The sequence below is a fragment of the Rhineura floridana genome, chromosome 20 (assembly GCF_030035675.1).
Source record: "Rhineura floridana isolate rRhiFlo1 chromosome 20, rRhiFlo1.hap2, whole genome shotgun sequence".
Taxonomy (NCBI): Eukaryota; Metazoa; Chordata; class Lepidosauria; order Squamata; family Rhineuridae; genus Rhineura; species Rhineura floridana.
Window position 1 is genome coordinate 5117255 of NC_084499.1, and position 21029 is coordinate 5138283.

Here is a 21029-nt window from a genome sequence, read left to right on the forward strand (position 1 = left end):
ATTTTAGCTTCTAGTGACAGTTCTGGTTTACCTTGTTCACCCAATTATTTGTCTTTTTCGCAGTCCATGGTATGTGCAAAGCTCTCCTCCAACACCACATTTCCAATTGATTGATTTATCCTCTTTTTTCACTGTCTAACTTTCACCTCCATACACAGAGATCGGGAATACCATGGTCTGAATGATCCTGACTTTAGTGTTCAGTGATACATCTTTGCATTTGAGGACCTTTTCTAGTTCTCTAATAGTTGCCCTCCCCAGTCCTAGCCTTCTCCTGATTTCTTGACTATTGTCTCCATTTTGGTTAATGACTGTGGTGAGGTATGGATAATCTTCCATATCCTCCCAAGGATGTGGAAGTGGAAAGCGTCAGAGGAAAGTAGCGAGCTTTGAGTGTGAGCTGGGGAGATCGCGGCACAAGTGAGAGCCCTTTTGCTGTCCATAAAGACATGCTTGCGTTTTTGTTTGGTGGGTGCCGCTCTCTGTCTGTGCTACATTTCTGCATTTCATATGTGCTAGTAGCTGTTATAGTCCCCGTTTGTCGGATGCTTCAGTTTATATCTCTGGTGGCAGAGGGGCCAAATGTGGCCCTCCAGGCGCCTCTATCTGGCCCTTGGAATTCTCCCCAGGCCACACCCCTCAGTGGCCCTGCTTCACCCTCTACTTGAGTGTTTTTGCCTGGCTGACGTGTGTCCTTGAACTCTGATCATGCCTTTGGCTTGTTTGGATGGAGGATAAAGAGAGGGATGTGAGTGTGTGTAGAAACCAGCCAGCTGTACAAGGGTAAAATGTGCATTTGTTGCATTTGTTGCAAGTGGGTGGAGCACTTGTTGCTCCACCCACTTTTGCCTCTGCCCATCCCCCACTTAGCACAAACACGCGTGGCCCTTGGAAGGTTGCCTGGAAGTGGTTGCAGCCCTTGGGCTGAGCAATGTCCCCCATCTCTGATTGATGTTTTAAGAGGGTAAGTTATTTAAGGTCACATCCGCGTCATACATTTAATGCACTCTTTTGCCACTTTTAACAGTCATGGAGAAACCTGGGAACTGTAGTTTGTTCAGGATGCTGGTCATTGTCGATTTGCGAAGTCAGCACCGTTAACAAGTCACAGTTCTTAGGATTCTTTGGGGGAAGCCATGACCATGAAAGTGGCATAACAGTGGTTTCAATATATGGTGTGAATGTGACCTTTGTTCAGAGCTTGGAAAAGTTACTTTTTTTGAACTACAACTCCCGCCAGCCCAATCCAGTGGCCATGCTGTAAAAATGTTGGTTTCTTTACTGGGTTATGTGGGTGAGTGAGTGACCGAGCGTGTGCATGTGTGTGTGTGTATATCTGACATTTATTTGTGATAATCTTAGGATGTTGGAAACCACTTCGAGATTTCTTTTGAAACATGAAGCAGCATATAAAGCCTTTTAAGCAGAGACCTTATCCCAGCCTGCGTCTATATTGGAATTGTTTTTTAAGACGTTCTTGAAGCTTTTTTTAAAAGATGTTTTATAATATGTCTTGTTTCAATATGTTTTAAAAGTTGTTTTGTTTTAATATATTTTAAAGTCTGTTTTTCAGATGTTTTAGAGTGTTTTAGTGTTTTTGCTTGCCACTGGCTAGCATCCGTGAGGAACGGCCTCTGTTTTCCCCTGCCCAGGTCTGCACCAGATCACCATAACTAACACCTGGTACGGTTACAACTCCCTTCAGCGCCTTCTTGCTGGTGGCAATGCTGTGTTTGAGGATGCGGCTGTGTCGGACGGAGGCAGGAGGTGTGTGTCCTGGGCCCTTGCAAATTCCTTGCAGGGGCCACAGGCAAGTAGTGCCTTTCCTATCCGCCCAATCCACTGATTCAGTTTTCAGGGGGGTTTTTTGTGTCTGTGGGGAGGTCAAGGCAAAAGTCCTCATAAGCCTATAGTGGATGCGGGGAGGGTCACTGAAGCACAATGGGGATGCCTTTTGCGGGCTTGTGATCCCATGCAAAGAGACTGCCCAGGATCAGGCCCTTCTAGTGCAAGCTGAGACCTCAGAGGTGTCTGTTTGGCCCAGGCAGAGCTTGGAAAAGTTACTTTTTTGAAGTACAACTCCCATCAGCCCCAGCCAGCACATGCTGGCTGGGGCTGATGGGAGTTGTACTTCAAAAAAGTAACTTTTCCAAGCTCTGCGCCCAGGTCATTGGGTATAGTCTGAAGGCATTTGGGGGAAGGGTCGTAGCTCAGTGGCAGAGGATCTGCTGTGCACGCAGAAGGTCTGGAGTTCAGTCCCCAGCATCTGCAGGTTAGGAGCGGGTGAGGAATTATTTTCAGTTTGCATTTCAAGTCGAATCTATCAAGTTCACACTTTTGGAAACAATATGCAAAGCAAGGACACAGCCATCCTTGCAAAACTCACACTTATTCCAATTTTGCAGTGCAGTTCAACCACCAAACATTGTTTATAAGAAGGCATATGTTAGGGGAAAGTGTGCTTAAAAATGAATGTGTGAGTGGAAATAACATACAAAAATGCGTTATGTGATGGAAAATTGCTTTAAAAATGTGTGCATTAGTCACAATGCTTACAAAAATGTGTTTATTAGGAGAACGTCACACTAAAATGCTGGAGAATGTTCATGAGGATTTTTTTTTTTTACAAAAATTCACAAATTGCTGCAGAAATGTGGAGAACTGAATCTAAGATTGGGAAAATGAGAAATTGAGAGTGCCGAAATTGACAGATCTTTCCATCCCTGCTGCAGGTAGGGGTGGTAGTGGGAGAGTCTGCTGTCTGAAACCCTGGAGACCCATTGCTAGTTGGCATAGACCATAAGTGGGAGACCTTTGGCCCTCCAGATGTTGCTGAACTACAACTCCCATCATCCCTGGCCATTGGCTGAGACTGATGGGAGTTGTAGTCCATCAACGTCGGGAGGGCCACTAGATTCCCCACAGCTGGTGTAGACAGGCCAATGGTCTGACTTCAGTACAAGGCAGCTTCTTAAGATTCATGAGGACAGCATTGTTCTGAAGCTAAGCACTATGGTCTGTTCTAGCCAGTTCCTGGATGTGTATCTGCCTGGGAACCACATGTACGGTGCCCTGGGCTCCATGGTGGACAAAGGAAGGATATAAATGTGAGAAACCAAATAAAAGTGCCTTAAGATGAAAACTGCAGACTCTAATGTACTTTCTAGGATGGCAGCATTAAATAGCTCTAGTGTTTATGTGCAACAAGCCATAGGTTGCGGACCAGCCTTGCATGCTGTTTTTTGTTTGGACACAAGGTGGCGATGGTGCCTTTTATATTGTTGACATGTCCCAGGAAGAACCTTTTCAGGTGGGAGATTTTGTATCACGCAGGGCGGCTTCTGGTGGTGGACAGAAATGGGGGGGGGGGCTGATACACTCTTGATATTAAATAGAATTAGACAGGCTAAAGAAGGGGATCAGGTCTCCCCAAGCAAAAACATGTGCTTATATTAACAATTTCTAGAGGGTTAGTCTGTTGTAGCAAAAAACAGCAAAGAATCTTGTGGTAGGATTGTAGAAATATAGAATAGTAGAGTTGGAAGGGGCCTATAAGGCGATCAAGTCCGACCCTGCTCAATGCATGAATCAAAGTTAAAGCATCCCCGACAGGTGCCTGTCCAGCTGCCTCTTGAATGCCTCCAGTGTTGGAGAGCCCATCACCTCCCTAGGTCATTGGTCCCATTGGCGTGCTGCTCTAACGGTTAGGAGGTTTTTTCTGATGTTCAGCCGAAATCTGGCTTCCTGCAATTTGAGCCTATTATTCTGTGTCCTGCACTCTGGGATGATCGAGAAGAGATCCTGGCCCTCCTCTGTGTGACAACCTTTCAAGTACTTGAAGAATGCTATCATGTCTCCCCTCTTTTTTCTCTTCTCAATGCTAAACATGTCCAGTCTCTCCTCATAGGGCTTTGTTTCCAGTCCCCTGATCATCCTCGTTGCCCTCCTCTGAACCTGTTCCAGTTTATCTGCCTCTTTCTTAAAGTGTGGTTTCCAGAACTGGATGCAGTTCTCAAGATGAGGCCTAACTGGTGCCGAATAGAGGGGAAGTAGTACTTCACGCACTTTGCACTTCCATTAACGCAGCCTAAAATAGCATTTGCCTTTTTTGCAGCCACATTGCACTGTTGGCTTATATTCTGCTTGTGATCAACAACATGATCCCTGTGTGGGTTGCTGAGATTGGCTTGCAGTATTGCTAGTCCTCTCTAAACTCATGATGCTACCACAATGATTTCAGACCCTGAGAATCCCACCCTTGCACTCTGGTACATGCAAGGCTAACAAATTTTATCTTGTTTCTGATGAAGTGGAAACTTATATTAGGCTGCAATCCAATACATACTTACCTGGGAGTAAGAGCCATTGAACTCAATGGAGCTTACTTCTGAATAGACATGTGTTGGATTGCTGCTTTAGTCTTTAAAGGTGCCACAAGGCTCTTCACTAATCATTTTAAGAATGTGTATGCCATCTTCTTTACTTGGAAAAAAAAATATCCAGGGCAGTTTGCAAATTACATTTGAAAATCGCAGCAATACATGACAAAAATTAACCATAAAAATTAACCCCCAAACAGCAAAAATTAACCCAAAGCAGGGGCATAAACCAGCAATTAAGCAGGGTCATAAATACAGTAACCCTATACAAGCAAACTTGTGTGAGATCCAGCAGCCCCAACCTAGTCCAAGCTGTTTACATGGTGGTACCACCAGGCAGGACTTTGGGGCAGACATGCAGGGCCCCACTCAGCAGAATGAGCAGGAGGGTCCCCAAATACAGCAGGGCTGGTTTACTACACTTTGAAAAAAAATATGAATACGCAATACCTTCTTAAAGGTCCCTCCCCCCAGCCACATAATCATAGAATCATAGAATAGTAGAGTTGGAAGGGGCCTGTAAGGTCATCAAGTCCACCTCCCTGCTCAATGCAGGAATCCAAATCAAAGCATTCCCGACAGATGGCTGTCCAGCTGCCTCTTGAATGCCTCCAGTGTCGGAGAGCCCACTACCTCTCTAGGTAATCGGTTCCATTGTTGTATGGCTCTAACAGTCAGGAAGTTTTTCCTGATGTCCAGTCGAAATCTGGCTTCCTGCAACTTGAGCCCATTATTCCTGCACTCTGGGATGATTGAGAAGAGATCCCTCCTCTGTGTGACAACCTTTCATGTACCATTAAGTATAAGACCATTAAGTCCAGAGTGTGGGGGGCCTGTTAGGAGGTGGCCCAGGAGGCAGGACCCAAATCTCCTGCCTCTTCCCTCTCTTTCTTTTAATTAAACTTTCCAAAAAGTTTACCCTGGCCTTTGGCACCTGGTGTGTGTGTGTGTGTGTGTGTGTGTGTGTGTGTGTGTGTGTGTGTGGATACACATATACATACACATACATATATGCCTGGGGCCTCATGGCATCTCTTGGTTTGCTGCCTGCTCTGGCCACCCACCATCTTCATTTGCTTAAAGACCTACATTAGCATCTCTACATATAAATTAGCATTTGCACATTTGCGCCCTGAGCACCCAACGACGCCCCTGCTGGAGCCTCAGCATCCCCGAAGTACACCACTGTGTTTCTGGTAGTGCAAATGAAAGATCAGCCCTGTGTGGGAAGGATTCCTTTTGGGTCACGTGGCTTTGGCTAACGGACCAGTTGTTAGGAGCCAGCTCTGGGCCTCCCTTGATTTTCCAGGCGATGACGCTCTCAGCCCCCAACCCCCGGAGACTCCCTGCTAGGGATGGAAGGATCTGTCAGTTCTGGTTCTCTCAGTTTCTCATTTTTCCAATCTTAAATTCAGTTCTCCCCATTTCTGCAGCAATTTGCATTCTTTAAAAAAAAAATACTCATGAAAATTCTCCAACATTTTAGTGTGAATTTCTCCTAATAAACACATTTTTGTAAGCAGTTTTAACAAAGGCACACATTTTTTGCAAGCCATTTCTCGTTATCTAATGCATTTTGCATTAGATTCATTTTTATCCACGCTTTCCCCTCATATATGCATTTTTGTAAATAGTGTTCAGTTGGCGATCTCCATCACAAAATTCTAATAAATGCGAATTTCGAAGGATGGCTGTGTTTTGGTTCTCATACCGATTCAGAAAGTGCAAATTTGATAAATTCTGCTTAAAATGTGAACTGTATCGAAATTCTCACCCATCCCTAGTCCCTGATGTGGCAAAACTCTGTGCCACTGCATGCTGCAGGGAACAAACACTGTGTTGCTTTCTCCCCAGGTACCTGAGCACCCAGGTGAGCTCCTCTATTATCTCCTCCACTCTGGTCAGTGACTACGAGGAAATCAGCACCTCTGTGCATTACCGCCTCCGGCATCAGGTCCAGGTGAGGCGTTGCAATCCAGATCAGCCTGCTGGGAAGGGGTGTCTTTGTGGGTGGACACATGGGGCCAGCAGGGGACGGGCGGAATGAGAGTGGGACAATGGCCAGGGATAGACCAGTGGTATGAGGAGTGGGGAAGAATGTAGCTTAGGGGCAGAGCATTTGCCTTGTGTGCAGAAGGTCCCCAGATCAATCCCCGGGCTCTCCTGGGATGGGATCTGCCGGCCACTCCCAGTTCGAAAGCATTCCGTCGACCAAACAGGCTAGCATCAATTTGAGTTTGTTCTCTGTCCGCTAGCCACTGCTGTGACTGATCCGTTTATTTATTTATTACATTTATACCCCACCTTTCTTTCCATGATGGAAACCCAAGGCGGCTTACATATGGTTCCCAGGCGGTCTCCCATCCAGGCACTGACCACACCTGACCCTGCTTAGCTTCACCAATTTTTTTTTAAGGAAATATCAATATTTTGAAGGAAATATCGATAAATTATCATTCTTACAATCAATGCTTTAGAGACGGATTTTTGTTTTTTAAAAAGTCAGTTTTCAAAAATAGCCGCAGAATAAAATCCGATCCTCGGCGATTAAGAATACAGTAGGGCCCCGCTTATACGGCGGGTTAGGGACCAAGCCCCCGCTGTAAAGCGGAAATCACCATAAAGTGGAACCCATTGACTATAATGGGCTGCGTCGTGCAAAAATGACGCAAAAATGTCACAAAATGCCATAAAATCACAAAATCGGCTTTAAAATGGGGAATTTCCCCAAATTGAAAGCTGCCGCATCAGCGGAATGCCGCAAAACGGAACGCCGGTAAGCAGGGCCCTACTGTAAGCGAATTAATGGAAAACTTCGGGTACCAAATCCAAATTGGGCAGAATTCTAACACATCCCTACTCCCAAATAGGGCTGGGGAAAGAAACCCTGGAGAGATGCTGCCAGCCAGTGCAGACATTACTGAGCTAGATGAACCAGTTGCCGTGTGTGCGAGGCAGTTTCCTGTGTTATGGTCATATGATGAGACGCTGGTCCAGGGCAGGGCTGGCCCAAGACGTTTTGCTGCCCGAGGCAAAGGATGAGATAGTGCCCCCGCCATCGCCCAACTACAGGCACAGAAGCCAACAGGGCTGGCAGTTGAATCACAGCGTAATGTTGCCAATGGTTACAGAGTCCTCCACCCCATGCCAGAGAAGCAGGCTAGCTTGGGAGGGCCAGGGCTGGCTATGAGGCACCCATAGCTCTGTCCTCCAATGGAGGAGGATGGCCTGTGGGCTCAGGAGGAATAGCTAGCTCCCTCTGGCTAATGCTAGGGCCGGCCCCGGTGCAGATTGGCCGTGGCACGTCTTGCTTTAAGAAGAATGCACTTTCATGCAACTTATGCATGCCACAGAGTTGCCGTAGTGTTAGTCAGACACAAACCTGTAAGGGAAAGAGGAAACTCAGAGGGCTATAAGAAGAGGCTTGCTGGATCAGGCCAAAGACCTATCTAGCCCTGCGTCCTGTTTCCCGCAGTGGCCAACCAGATGCCCACCGTCAGGGCCTGAGGGCAATAGCCCTGTTCCACTGGTGGACCTCCGCAGCTGGCGTTCAGAGACGACTCACTTCTGATCCTGGTTTTCATATCACAGCAGGGGTGTGGAACTGGATCCAGCCCAGAGCTTGGAAAAGTTACTTTTTTGAACTACAACTCCCATCAGCCCAATCCAGTGGCCATGCTGGGTGGGGCTGATGGGAGTTGTAGTTCAAAAAAGTAACTTTTCCAAGCTCTGATCCAGCCAGTAGGCCGGATCCAGCTCTCAGTCTCCCTCCGTGGGCCACTTTGATAGGTGTGAGGGGTAGCCCACCTGCCAATCACCTGGTGTCACCTGATGTCGGGTGTTCCTAAATTTGAACCCATGGGGCTTGCAAAGGAAGAATCGGGAGTCTTCCTTTCCACCTTGGCAGCCCCAGCTTCAATGTGAGCCATAGCCATGGCTGCAAAGCCAGACTTGGTAGTACACCTGAAGCACATCCTTTTCCATTTGGCCCTGTAGGTTTACCTGTCCTGGGTGTGGTTTGTTGAGCAGGTGAGCATGGTGCAATGGGGAGGCCCGCGGGCCATAGGTTACCCCACCACTGGTATACAGCTAGCAGCCACGTGTAGCCTGGCTCCTCTACAAGTTTGTTTAATCTTCTTTTAAAGTTCGCCAGGTTGGTGGCCGTCGCTGCATCTCAAGACAGCCACTTCTCCAGTGTGATCCTTCCCTAAAGGGGTGGCGGCACTCTTGGACAGAGAGGGACACTGGCAGTTATGCTGGTTTCAGCACGTCTCCACCTCTGTGTTGTGAATCTGGGAACACGCAACATTAGTGAAACTCAACCCTTTTTTATCCAAAATCTGGGATTTTAGAGATCGGATGCTTCTTCCCTTTAAACCAGCTTCACACAGACTCCAAAACTGGAGGCGAGCAGCTTCCTCCGGGCGCCAAGGAAAGAACAAAGCGAGAGAAAAGAGGCCGGGCAGGAGACGCCTCACAGTTTCCCCACAACTCTTGCCAAGCAGGAAGGGGGCAGGGAGAGCCATGGGTGGGCACCTGGCTAGTGCACCGCAGGGAGTCTGGTGGCCTGTGTGGCATGGGGCGGGTGAATGACAGCTCCCTTCAGCTGCCTCCTGTCTTGGAAGCTCCTGATTCCCTCAGAGGCTCCAAAAGTGTCTCACCTCCTCAGCTGCCGCCTTTTTTTGCTGTCAAGCCTTTGGCAAAGAGAGCATCTAGTCACAAGGAGCTAGCAACAGCTAGCTCTTCTCCCGTCGCCTGAAAACCGAGAAGCCAGATTTCAGCTGAACATCAGGAAAAATGTCCTAGCTGTTAGAGCGGTATGACAATAGAACCGACAGCCTAGGGAGGTGGTGGGCTCTCCATCCCTGGAGGCATTCAAGAGGCAGCTGTACAGTGACCTGTTGGGGATGCTTTAACTGATTCCTGCACTGAGCAGGGGGTTGGACTGGATGGCCTTATAGGCCCCTTCCAACTCTACTGTTCTATGATTCTATGATTAAGCGACATCGACAAATGACACACGCGAGCAACTGCGAGGGAGCAGGCGAAAAGAGACAAGTTGGTTGCCTTGTTGATTTCAAAACTGTTTGGCCCTCACCGCCCTGTGTGTGCACAGAGTCAACACAATTTTTTAAACAAACCCACTCAAACAGTAAAGATGTGTACAGCCTGGTGCAGGTTCATTTCAAGCCACACCCAGACAAAACACACTTGCTGCTTTCTCAGGATACAAGCGTGCACATAGCCTACCCCAAAGCGGACCATGCAGGTTTTGGGAGCCACCACAGCTGGCTTTGGGTAACTGGCTGTGCTCCTGACGGTGCCGATCCTGCGGGTGCGTTTGAATCGGCAGGGATTGGCACAGGGACGGCCGCCCTTGTTTTGAATTGGCTTTCCTTTGGGCCTCAATCCAGAGCCTCTTCTCCGTGGGGCTCAAGCCCTCTGTGTGTCTCCCTCTCTTTGCAGGCTCAGCCAGACCAGTTCATCGAGCCAGTTTGTGCCTTCTGGAACTTCAGCAGAAGGTAGGCAGCTCTGCCTTGGCTACGTTTTGAAGGGAGTGATGAGAAGCACACAAACTTAGTGGGAAACAGAAGCCCAGGTTGCAGGTGGGAGCGCTGTGGGGTGGAGGGTGTCCGTCCATCTCTTCTCCTACAAATGCAGCAAGCTCTAATTTCTGGGGTCCCCAACGTGGCATCTCTGGGCATCTTGGCACCCTCAGACTAAGCCTGAGGGAAAGGTTTGATTCAGTGCGCAGTTATCCAATTTGCACTTTCCAAAACAGTATGTACTGCCTTCAAGTCGATCCCGACTTATGGCGACCCTACGAATCGGGTTTTCGTGGTAAGCGGTATTCAGAGGGGGTTTCCCATTGCCTCCCTCTGAGGCTGAGAGGCAGTGACTGGCCAAGCTCACCCAGTGAGCTTCATGGCTGTGTGGGGATTTGAACTCTGGTCTCCCAGGTCCTAGTCCAACACCTTAACCACTACACCACACTGTCTCCCAAAACAGTATGCAACCCGAACCGCAGCCATCCTGTGAAATTCGCACCTGTCTGAATGTTGCAATGCGGTTCTCTGGCAAAATAATGTGTGCAGAAATGCATATATGAGTGAATAGGGCTGGGTCATAGCATCTTCTTTGCAGAAGTCCCCACATTTGATCTCCAGCAGCATCTCCAGGTAGGGCTGGGAATGTTCCCGGCCGGAAACCCTGGAAACCTGCTACCAGTCAGTGCAGACAATACTAATCTAGATGGACCAATAGTCTGACAGTATAAGGCAGCTTCCTCTGTTCCTAAAGGAACATACATGAATGCATTATATCAAGGAAAATTGCTTTGCAAACATGTATATTAGGCAAAATTGCCTACAAACTTATTTGGATAAATTCACTCTAAAATGCTGATGAATTTTCATGAGGACTTTTTTTTTAAATGCAAACTGATGTGGAGAGCTGAATTTAAGAAAGAAAAAAATGAGAAACCAAACTGGAAAGATTTGACCATCATCCCTACCTTCGAGGCCCGTGATGCCCACCAACACTTCCTGCCTCTCCGAATTTATTATTTATTTTAAATTGAGTTTTTTTATTTGGGTAGGGTTGGGGTTACTTGTTCTTGGAGATGCCTGCTTTGTCTGTTTTTATTTGTTTTAAGGGGGGATACAGGTGTTTTGCCTGCTGTTTCGGGGTTATTGTGGTGGTTTCTGACCTTGCCAGTTTTTCTTCTGTGAAATGGGTATTTTGTATTTCTTAGATTTCCAAGTGTGCCTTCAGGCCCAAAAAAGTTGGGAACTCAAATGCCTGCTACGATCAGTCAGTCATTCCCTTGTCTGAGATTGATAAGCCTGTTATGTGTTTGTTCTTAACACCCCAACCTGTGAGGAGGAGCCTTCCCTGCTGGGGGAGGTTTCCTTTGGCAAAGTTATTTGCAAGTGAGTGACCTTTACTGGAGGCCCCACTGAATTATGCCTTTTGCCTGGGACAGAGTAGAGTCACTTGGAGAATTATGGCCAGTGAGGAATGCAGGATGCTCAGTCCACCGTAAATATAACCTGATGTGGGATGTTGTATGCTTGTCTGGGTCATCAAGGAGCAGATGATCAGGCTTTGCTGAACTCTGCGAAAGGCTCCTGCATGTGTGTGTCTGTGCATATACCAACCAACCTTCTTTCCGAACCAGAATCCTTTGCAGCTCCAGAACGTTGATGCTAATTTCATGGGATGGAGCATGAAAGCAGGAGAAGGCATATTTTGACTAAGAAATAATATCTATTGGGGGGGTCCAGCAGCAAATGTGATTTCAGGGGAAGATTCAGGAGATCTGAAAAGCTGCATTTTTCAGTGCTGATCATGGGCAGGCCACACGCCATCTTTGTGAGCCATCAGAAGCCGGGTGGGAGATGGGGCCACAAGCCAAACTGGAAGGCGCCAGAGGATGAGAGTGCTGTGGTTAGGTAATGTTGCTCTGGATTTAAGAACATAAGAAGAGCCTTCTGGATGAGGCCAGTGGCCCATCTAGTCCAGCATCCTATTCTCCCAGTGGCCAACTATGGGGAAGCTGGTAAGCAGGATCTGAGCGCAAGGCACTTTGAGGGTAAAGTTGCTCGCCTCCATAGCAGTCTTGATGCCCCATCTACATATACTGTAGTCCCCAATGAGGTGTCCAGTGCAATGTCCACTGCAACTTCTTGGGAACTGTTTCAGTTGATGCCGCCTGATGCCGTGGACAAGGTGCTTGCGATGATGCGGCCAGCAACCTGTCCTCTCGACCCTTGCCCTTCGTGGCTTATTAAAGCTTGCCGAGGGGGTTTGACCGAGTGAATCCAGAGTGTGGTCAACACATCATTGCGGGAGGGAGAGGTTCCAGGCACCTTGAAGGAGGCGGTGATCCGACCACTCCTGAAAAAGCCCACCCTGGACCCATTGGTTTATGACAACTACCGACCGGTTGCAAATACCCCCTTTTTAGGGAAGGTGATTGAGAGGGTTGTGGTGCATCAATTGCAAGTACTCTTGGATGAAACAGATTATCTTGACCCATCCCAGTCTGGGTTCAGGCCTGGTTATGGGACTGAATTGGCCTTGGTTGCCCTGATGAATGACCTTTATCGGGAGAAGGACAGGGGGAGTACGACCCTGGTATTCTTACTTGATCTCTCAGCAGCTTTTGATACCATTGACCATGGTATCCTTCTGGGTCGACTTGGTGAGATGGGTATTGGAGGAACTGTTTTACAGTGGTTCCAATCCTATCTCCAGGGTCGCTCTCAGAGAATAGCATTGGGATGACTGTCTTTCGGCCCCCTGGCAGTTGTGCTGTGGGGTGCCGCAGGGTACCATCTTGTCCCCCATGCTGTTTAACATCTATATGAAACCCTTGGGAGCAGTCATCAGGAGATTTGGGGTGAGGTGTCAGCAGTATGCTGACAACACCCACCTCTATTTCTCCATAACATCTGAATCAGGAGAGGCCGTGCAAGCCCTGGACCTGTGCCTGGACTTGGTGGTGGGCTGGATGAGGGCCAATAAACTGAGTCTGAATCCTAGCAAGACGGAGGCACTGTGGTTGGTGGTTCCCAAGTTTATTTATTTGTTTGTTTGTTTGTTTATTTATATACCGCCCCATAGCCGAAGCTCTTTGGGTGGTTTACAGTAACTAAAAACATTAAAAACAAATATACAAATTTAAAACATATCTTCTCACAGATAATTGGTCAGTTGCCTGCTTTGGATGGGGTTGTACTCCCTCTGAAAGAGCAGGTCCATAGTCTGGAGGTGCTCCTGGATCCATCTTTGTCGCTAGAGGCCTGGGTGACCTCCATGGCTAGGAGTGCCTTTTACTGGCTTTGGCTTGTAAGACAGCTGCGGCCGTTTCTGGACCGGGATAGCCAGACCACTGTTGTCTATGCACTGGTAACCTCTAGGCTGGATTACTGTAATGCGCCCTATGTGGAGCTGCCCTTGAGGTTGGTCCAGAAGCTGCAGCTAGTGCAAAATGCAGCGGCAAGACTGCTCACTGGAGCATGGTATTGCCAACATGTCACCCCGCTGCTGAAAGAACTGCACTGGCTGCCCATTTGCTACCGGGCCATGTCCAAGGTTCTAGTTTTGGTGTACAAAGCCCTATACAGCTCGGAACCAGGATACTTGAAAGACCATCTTACCCCTTATATACCCAGCCAATCACTGCGCTCTGCAGGTGAGGGCCTCCTGCAGATACCATCTTATCAGGAGGTTCGTTCTGTACAATATAGGAAACAGACCTTTAGTGTGGCGGCACCTACCCTGCGGAATTCCCTCCCTTTGAATATTGGGCAGGCGCCATCTCTGTTATCTTTTTGGCGCCTTTTGAAGAATTTCCCAACAAGCCTTTTAAGCTGAGACCTATCCCAGTCTGTGTCTGTGTTAGAATTGCTTTTTAATATGTATTTTAATATCTTTAACCCTTTTTTTAAAAAAAGATGTTTTTAAAGTTTTTTTAAATGTTTTTAACGTTGTTTTGTTTTAATGTATTTTAAGGTCTTTTTATGATGTTTTAAAGTGTTTTTAGTGTTTCTGTTTGCTGCCCTGGGCTCCTGCTGGAAGGAAGGGCAGGATATAAATTAATTAAATAAATAATAAATAAATAAGGGCACTGTCCCTTCCTGTAGTTTCCAGCGAATGGTATTCTGAAGCATAGTGCCTCTGACTGTGGAGGCAGAGTGTAGCCATCGTGGCTAATAGCCATTGATATCCTTCTCCTCCATGGATTTGTCTAATCCTCTTTCAAAGGCATCCAAGATGGTGGCCATCACTGCCTCCTGTGGGTGTGGATCTATAGTTTCTCTGCGCTGCATGAAGAAATTCTCTTGTTTTGTCTGTAGAAGGGGTTAACCCTGCCAAATTTCAATTGGGTAACTCCAGGGGATTTCATGCTAACCGTATTTTAAAACTTTTTCCAAAAAATTAACAAAAAAGACTGCAAGTGCTCAGTCATGCCATACTCCTGTAGTTCTTTTGTTCCTTCCTTCAAGATTTTGAAAAAAGCAAAAAAAGTAGCTTTGCAATACTAAATGTAAATGTGCTGCCTTCAAGCCGATTCCGACTTATGGCGACCCTATGAAGAGGGTTTTCATGAGGCTGAGAGGCAGTGACTGGCCCAAGGTCACCCAGTGAGCTTCATGGCTATTCAAACCCTGGTCTCCCAGGTCGTAGTCCAACGCACATGTAATCTTTTTTCCAAGAAAGATTGTGGTGGGTTTTTTTAAAAAAAAAAGATGCTGTGGTGTAGTGGGTAGATTGCCAACAGCAGTAGTGAGTGAGGGAAAAATAAAAATACTATTTAGTATTAATAATGTTCACTGTGGTTAGCAATTGGAAATGATAATAATCTCAGAATGCTGGCTAGTATGTCCACAAGGTTTGGCTGGCTACCTAATAATAATAATAAGTGTAACCACACAAGCTGGTTACTTCTTATTGTTTGTAGATAGCAACTGGAAAATGCTACTACTACTACTATTAAATAATAGTAATAATACTGAATTCAGAAAGATGTGGATTAATAATAATAAGATGTGGTTTAATAATAATTCTTAGCAATGAGAATAGAATAAAAAAACCACAAACATTAATTTAAATGTAAATAAGGATGAGACTGGGATTGATTGGGAAAGAATAGAAAACATACACAAGCTGAACAAATGCCACCCAACCCACCACCAAACATTTCTAACAGACAGAACTTACAAAAGATTTCTGCATATTAAAACTTCACCCCTTCCAAGCACTGTGATCAGAGAGTGTTGGAGAGTGTTGGGTGGGGTGATAGCATTCCAGCCTTCCTCCTTCTCTCCCCATCCTGGTGTTCTCCTTATATGGTGTTGTAATTGCTCCATTTCAGAGACACCCTGTCTGGGTTCATTATAGACTGTTCTGAGCTACAGATCTGTACAAATCTCTACAAATTGATTCAGGACTAGCCAATCTGCTGTGCAGAGATTTGTAACTGTTTCAGCCTGTTCTGGACAGGATACAAATCAGTCCGGTTCAGCCCTATTTGGTTTGTGATTTGCACAAATCTGGTGCACAGCCCTAGCAAATGCTTGGATAAGGCCTCAAAATTTGTTTTGTTCAGGGCAGAGAGAGAATCTTTATTGTTCAGAGCCATAGTTTGTTTGAAAATGGAAATGGACTGCCTTCAAGTTGATTCCGACTTATGGCGACCCTATGAATAGGGTTTTCATGGTAAGCGGTATTCAGAGGGGGTTTACCATTGCCTTCCTCTGAGAATGAAAGGCAGTGACTGGCCCAAGGTCATCCAGTGAGCTTCATGGCTATGTGGGGATTCGAACTCTGGTCTCCCAGATCAAGTCCAACACCTTAACCGCTACACCACATTGGTTTGTTTAGGGCAGAGTAAATAATAGTCCTCAGCACAGGCGTCACAGGTTTGGGAAATGCATGGTCCCAGTCCTGTGCAGATGTTCCTCCAAATGGTGATTATTGTGTGCTAGGTCGTGGCTCCTGATTCTAGCTCTTGATTGCAAAAGAAGCCTCAGAAATTTATTCACAGTTCCTCCCTGGTTTTCTCTGTCTGGTGGTTTTTCACAGGTGTATTCTGCAACATCATTGATGCAATAATAGTGCATTAGTGGTGGATTTATACTGGGCTGTCCAGACCTCGTTCTGCTTTATTTGTTGTTCTGTGCCGCTTCCCCAGTGTTACCACATTATTGCCATCTGGAAGGGCACTTCATGTGTTACAGCACAACAAAAGCAGAGCAAAAACCAACCAACCAACCTTGGAACATTTTTGGTAAGAATAGTTACACCATTTCTGCAAGAAAATCTGTGCCGTGGAATACTCTTCCAGCAGAGATTTGGCAGGCACCCTTTTGACTTTCATGTGTCTCTTGAAGACCCTTTTATGTCGTCAGGCCCTTGTAGTGGTTTAATTCTCCATTTTTTGATTAGCCATTCACTGTAATGATGATCTGTATTGTTTTGAATGATATTTTATGTTCTAATGTTGTACACCACCCTGATATTTTACGATATGGCGGTATAGAAATACTTTTATAAATAAATAAGTTACTGGTTATGCAAGGTTTGGAAAATAAGCCGTATGCCTGCCTGGAAACCTTTGCAGGAACAAACAGTGTTGAAAGCAGAATCACATATAACTTCAGTAGTGTCATGAGCACAATCATGAATGCAGCATAAGAAGGGCATCTGGAGGGCTCTTGTGTTCTTCCTGTTCTTTATATTCTACTGCCTGATCCTTAGCAAAGAGATTCCAAACATCATCATCGTCATCATCATAATTAATAATACCTGAAGGTCCCAAACTACCTGAAACCTGGAGGTCCAACAAACATGTCTTATCTTGTCTTATGTCATATTCCTAATGGTTGAGGATTTTTCAGTGATGACAGTACTCAGCTGGCCAGCCTGATCCAGAGCGACCCTACTCACTTGAAATCCTGGCAGTCCAAAGATCTGGAAAATCTTTGTCTATATGGGTGGCAGAGCACGTGCGTTGCATACAGAATATCCCAGGTTCAATCTCTGGCATCTTCAGTCTGGGCTGATAAAGACTCCTGAGTAAAATCCTAGAGAGCTGCTGCCAGTTAATGTAGACAGTACTGAGCTAGATGAACCAATGTTCTGACTCAGTATAAGGAAGCTTCCTCTGTTCCTATTTAAATCAACCTGTTCTTCCAAACCATGAGGACTGGAATCTTACTATTATTTTTAAGGGAGGGGCCATAGCTCAGTGATGGAGCGCTTGCTTCACGTGCAAAAAATTCCAGGTTCAGGTGAGCCTCCCATCTGAAATGCTGGAGAGCATGGACAATACTGGGGTAGATGGTCCAATAATTTGACTCAGTATAAGGCAGCTCTCTTGGCGCCTGCTTTTGAGGTGGCTGATGGTCATTGTATTTTCGTTCGTTCTGCAAATCATTGTAGCTGGGTATGGACTTAATGGATTCCATCCCTGTGATTCTTTAGCCCTTGGAGGTTGGAGGGGGGCAGTGTTCCTTTTTGGGTAACTGAACTTCTGTGGTCCACCTTGATTTCAACAGCTGTGGTGGCCAACCTTGTTTTTATTTTATTTATATATTTATTATTTATTAACTGACCTTTAGTGTGGCGGCACCTACCTACCCTGTGGAATTCCCTCCCCTTAAATATTAGACAGGCACCATCTCTGTTATCTTTTCGGCACCTCCTGAAGACCTTCCTCTTTCAACAAGCCTTTTAAGTAGAGACCTTATCCCAGTCTGCCTCTGTGTTGGAATTGCTTTTTAATATGTTCTTAAACTTTCTTTTTTTAAAATGTTTTTAATCTTAGAAGATGTTTTCATAGCTTATTTAAGTAACAATTCTGAAGATGTTTTGTTTTATTGTGTTTTAAAGTTTGTTTTTATGATGTTTTAATGTTTTTAGTGCTTTTGTTTGCTGCCCTGGGCTCCTGCTGGGAGGAAGAGCAGGATATAAATCTTTGATCTACTTTGCCTCTGCTCAGGAGGCACTGGTTAACTTGGAGAGTTGAGTTTTGGTGCCCATCTGTTCTCTTTCTCTCTCTTTCATGCCACACTAGTCCCGAAGGAGGCGGAGGGTGGTCCACCACAGGCTGCTCTGTGGTCACCTCCCATGTGGAGTTCACCGCCTGCTCGTGCAACCACACCACCAACTTTGCGGTGCTGCTGCAGGTCTACGACGTGCAGGTAAGAAAAGCAGAGCCCCAGGCTGAGGGAGGAGGGGATGGGGAGTTTCAGGGTTCAGGGTAGCCACAGGCCTTAGCAGCAGGGCTGGCCCCCAACAAGATGGCACTCCTTCCCCTCCCACCACACCAAAGCCACAGGTCTGGACTAGCAGCTGAAGCTTCAGTCAGTGCTGACGACGGGACAGTGTCCTCCACCACACCTGAGGCTAATTTGGGAAGGACACATGTGTATTGCAGGACATCCTATGCGGCGGCCCCAGCTTTGTCCACCAATAGAAGGGAATGGCTGGGGCAGGGGGAGGCTTGGGGGGAACAGTTGGGGGCTGCCGCTACTGCCCCCCCAGCTTCTGCCGCCTGAGGCAGTCGCCTCGCTTTGCCTAATGTTAGAGCCGGCCCTGCTCAGAGGGTTGTTCCTGTGTTGGAGCAGAGGAGTGCTGAGGAGGAATCGACCCTGAAGACCTTGACCTTCGTTGGCTGTGGCGTCTCGTTCTGTGCCCTGATCGTCACCTTTGTCCTCTTCCTGGCGGTCGGGTAAGGCTGGATGGGGGGCAGAGTCCTCAGTGAGATGGGGAGAGAGGCCGGCGGGGGCAGCCTGATTATTTCATTTTATTGTCTTATTCACTTGGCATTGTTTCATTTTATTGTCTTGTTTATTTGGTGAGAGGGTGTACACTGGCCTTTGCCAACCTGGTGCCCTCCAGATGGTATTTTGGACTACAGCTTCCATCGTGGCCAGCCCATCTGAGGGCACCAGGTTGGCAAAGGCTGATGTAAGACCATTGAGCCACACAAGGTGGCTTATGCAGCAGGCTGAAAACCACGACTGTGACAACAGTTAGTGTGAAACCAAGCAAGTAAGAAAAGGAGACATGGAGGTAGAGTTATTTTTCTTTTTTAAATTTGCAAATTAAAAAGTACATAAAAGGAAACAGAACCAAGCATAACCAAGCAATGGTCAGGCACAGTCCTCATGTATGCAAGTGGCAACGCGAATCTTGTGGCAGAGAGTTCCACAGCAGGGAGTTGCACGATGAAGGCCCTTTCCCTTGGCATTCCAGGCAACTGTGCCTCTCCCGAGGGCAGGACATACCAAAGGGCTATTCTAGATTACCTCACTGGTCATTGTTGATATCCCTTGTGCCAAGCTTAGTGGTAAGAGGCCATAGCTTAGTGGTAGAGCCTCTGCTTTGTGTACAGAAGGTCCCCGGTTCAATCTCCGGCATCTCCAGATAGGCTGGGAGGGAACCCTGCCTAAAACCCTCGAAGGCTGCTGCTGGTCAGGGTACACAACACTGGGCTGGATGGTCCAATGGTCTGACTCAGTATAAGGCCGCTTCCTCTGTCCCAAGCTATTTAGGGACAAAGTGTGTCATTTGACACCTCTGGCATTTGGGGCCTTAATTTAGTAATACTGTATCATTTTTTGGGATGAATTCTGTTTAGTGCTCAGGGAGAACTGGAGATAACCTTGCATGAGTAGCGCAACTGGGCACCCATTTGGTCAGGGCGACCTTTCCAAACATGTCCTTCCATTATGGCATGAGTGGGGTTTTTTTCCTGTTGAGGGCTGCATTCTTTCAGGGGAAATTTGTTGGGTGCCACATGTTGGTAGCGGGCAAGACCACAGCTCAAAGTGGGTGGTGCACCCCTTTTATCGCTCTCGATTTCTGCCATCCTCTCTTCTTCTCTCTCTTTCTCTCTCTGTCCACCACCTTCCCTCTCATTTGTACCCCTCCTGGACACCTTCATGAAATGAGGCTGGGGTCCACAAGTGGTGCTCATGACGCAGGTTGCCCATCCCCACATCACTGAATCAGTTGCACGGTTACAGAGCCAGTCTTGGCAAAAAGGCTGCGCGGTTCAACCCCTCTCTGGAACTCCCCTCTTAATGGGACTCCTCTCTTGAAATGCACTCCAAAAGCAGCCCTCTCTGGGCCTCGCCTGGACGGATGGCTGTTCTTTCTGCAAGAGCTCAGCAGATCCACCTTGCAAAATGCAGGCTTCCACTGCCTGCCACGAGGAAAGGGAGCACTCTGGCCAGCTCAAGCCAAGCGAGAGCACCACAGAATCGTAGAGTTGGAAGGGGCCTATAAGGCCACCTTGCTTCTGTCAGTAGACAGTATGGCCAATGAGTCAGGGATGAAGATAAGAGTTGCGGTCCAGCAACTTCTGGAGGGCTGCAGGTTCCCCATCCCCTCACCTAAGCATGCAACAGGGCTTGGCTGGCTGGGGTTGAAGACCAGGATTTGCAGCCCCAGTTCTGTGTCTTGCCACTTGTCTGTCTGTCTGGTCTTCCTTCTTGCAGCGTCCCCAAGAGCGAGCGGACCACCGTGCACAAGAACCTGATCTTTGCGCTGGCGGCTGCAGAAGCATTGCTCATGTTCAGTGAATTGGCCAAAACGAACCAGGTGGGTGGCTGGAGAGACCTCGTGGGCCCACCTTGCCTTTGCTAGTCAGACAGAGACCAGAAGGGAACAGGCTGGGAAGCCCAACCCTTCTGGTCCTGCTTCCTGCCAGAGGACCTCTGGCACTGACACACACACATGTACACACATGCACACAGTCCTTTCTTCCTTCCTTTGTCGCCTGCAGGGAGTGTGTTTTGCCGTCACGGCCTTCCTGCACCTCTTCTTCATGGCCGCGTTTGCCTGGATGCTGGTGGAGGGTCTCCTCTTGTGGAGCAAAGTGGTGGCTGTAAACATGAGCGAGGATCGGCGGATGCGATTTTACTACGTGACTGGATGGGGTCTGTAGCGAAGCAGGGAGCGGAAGGCTAGAAAGCCACGCTGGCTTTTTTCTTTTTGTGAAGTCCATGTTCAGGCAGATGGCTTGATCCAGTTTAAGAAGCCCTGTTCACACCTTAACCCCTCTATAGTGGGGTGTATCTACTACCATGTGCACTTGGGGATTAGGTGACCGCAGAGCCAGCCATACCATTA

At 47.3% G+C, this 21029-nt stretch overlaps 1 protein-coding gene across 1 annotated transcript in view; it reads left to right on the top strand.

Annotated features, from left to right (window-relative positions):
• Window positions 1-21029, top strand: part of ADGRD2 (adhesion G protein-coupled receptor D2) — a 128653-nt gene that overhangs the window by 65909 nt on the left and 41715 nt on the right. Inside the window, exons 11-17 of the mRNA XM_061604469.1 lie at window positions 1653-1767; window positions 6234-6339; window positions 9846-9901; window positions 17965-18091; window positions 18518-18621; window positions 20396-20498; window positions 20683-20836. Of these exons, the coding sequence (XP_061460453.1) occupies window positions 1653-1767; window positions 6234-6339; window positions 9846-9901; window positions 17965-18091; window positions 18518-18621; window positions 20396-20498; window positions 20683-20836 (765 nt within the window). The remainder of the gene's footprint in view (window positions 1-1652; window positions 1768-6233; window positions 6340-9845; window positions 9902-17964; window positions 18092-18517; window positions 18622-20395; window positions 20499-20682; window positions 20837-21029) is intronic.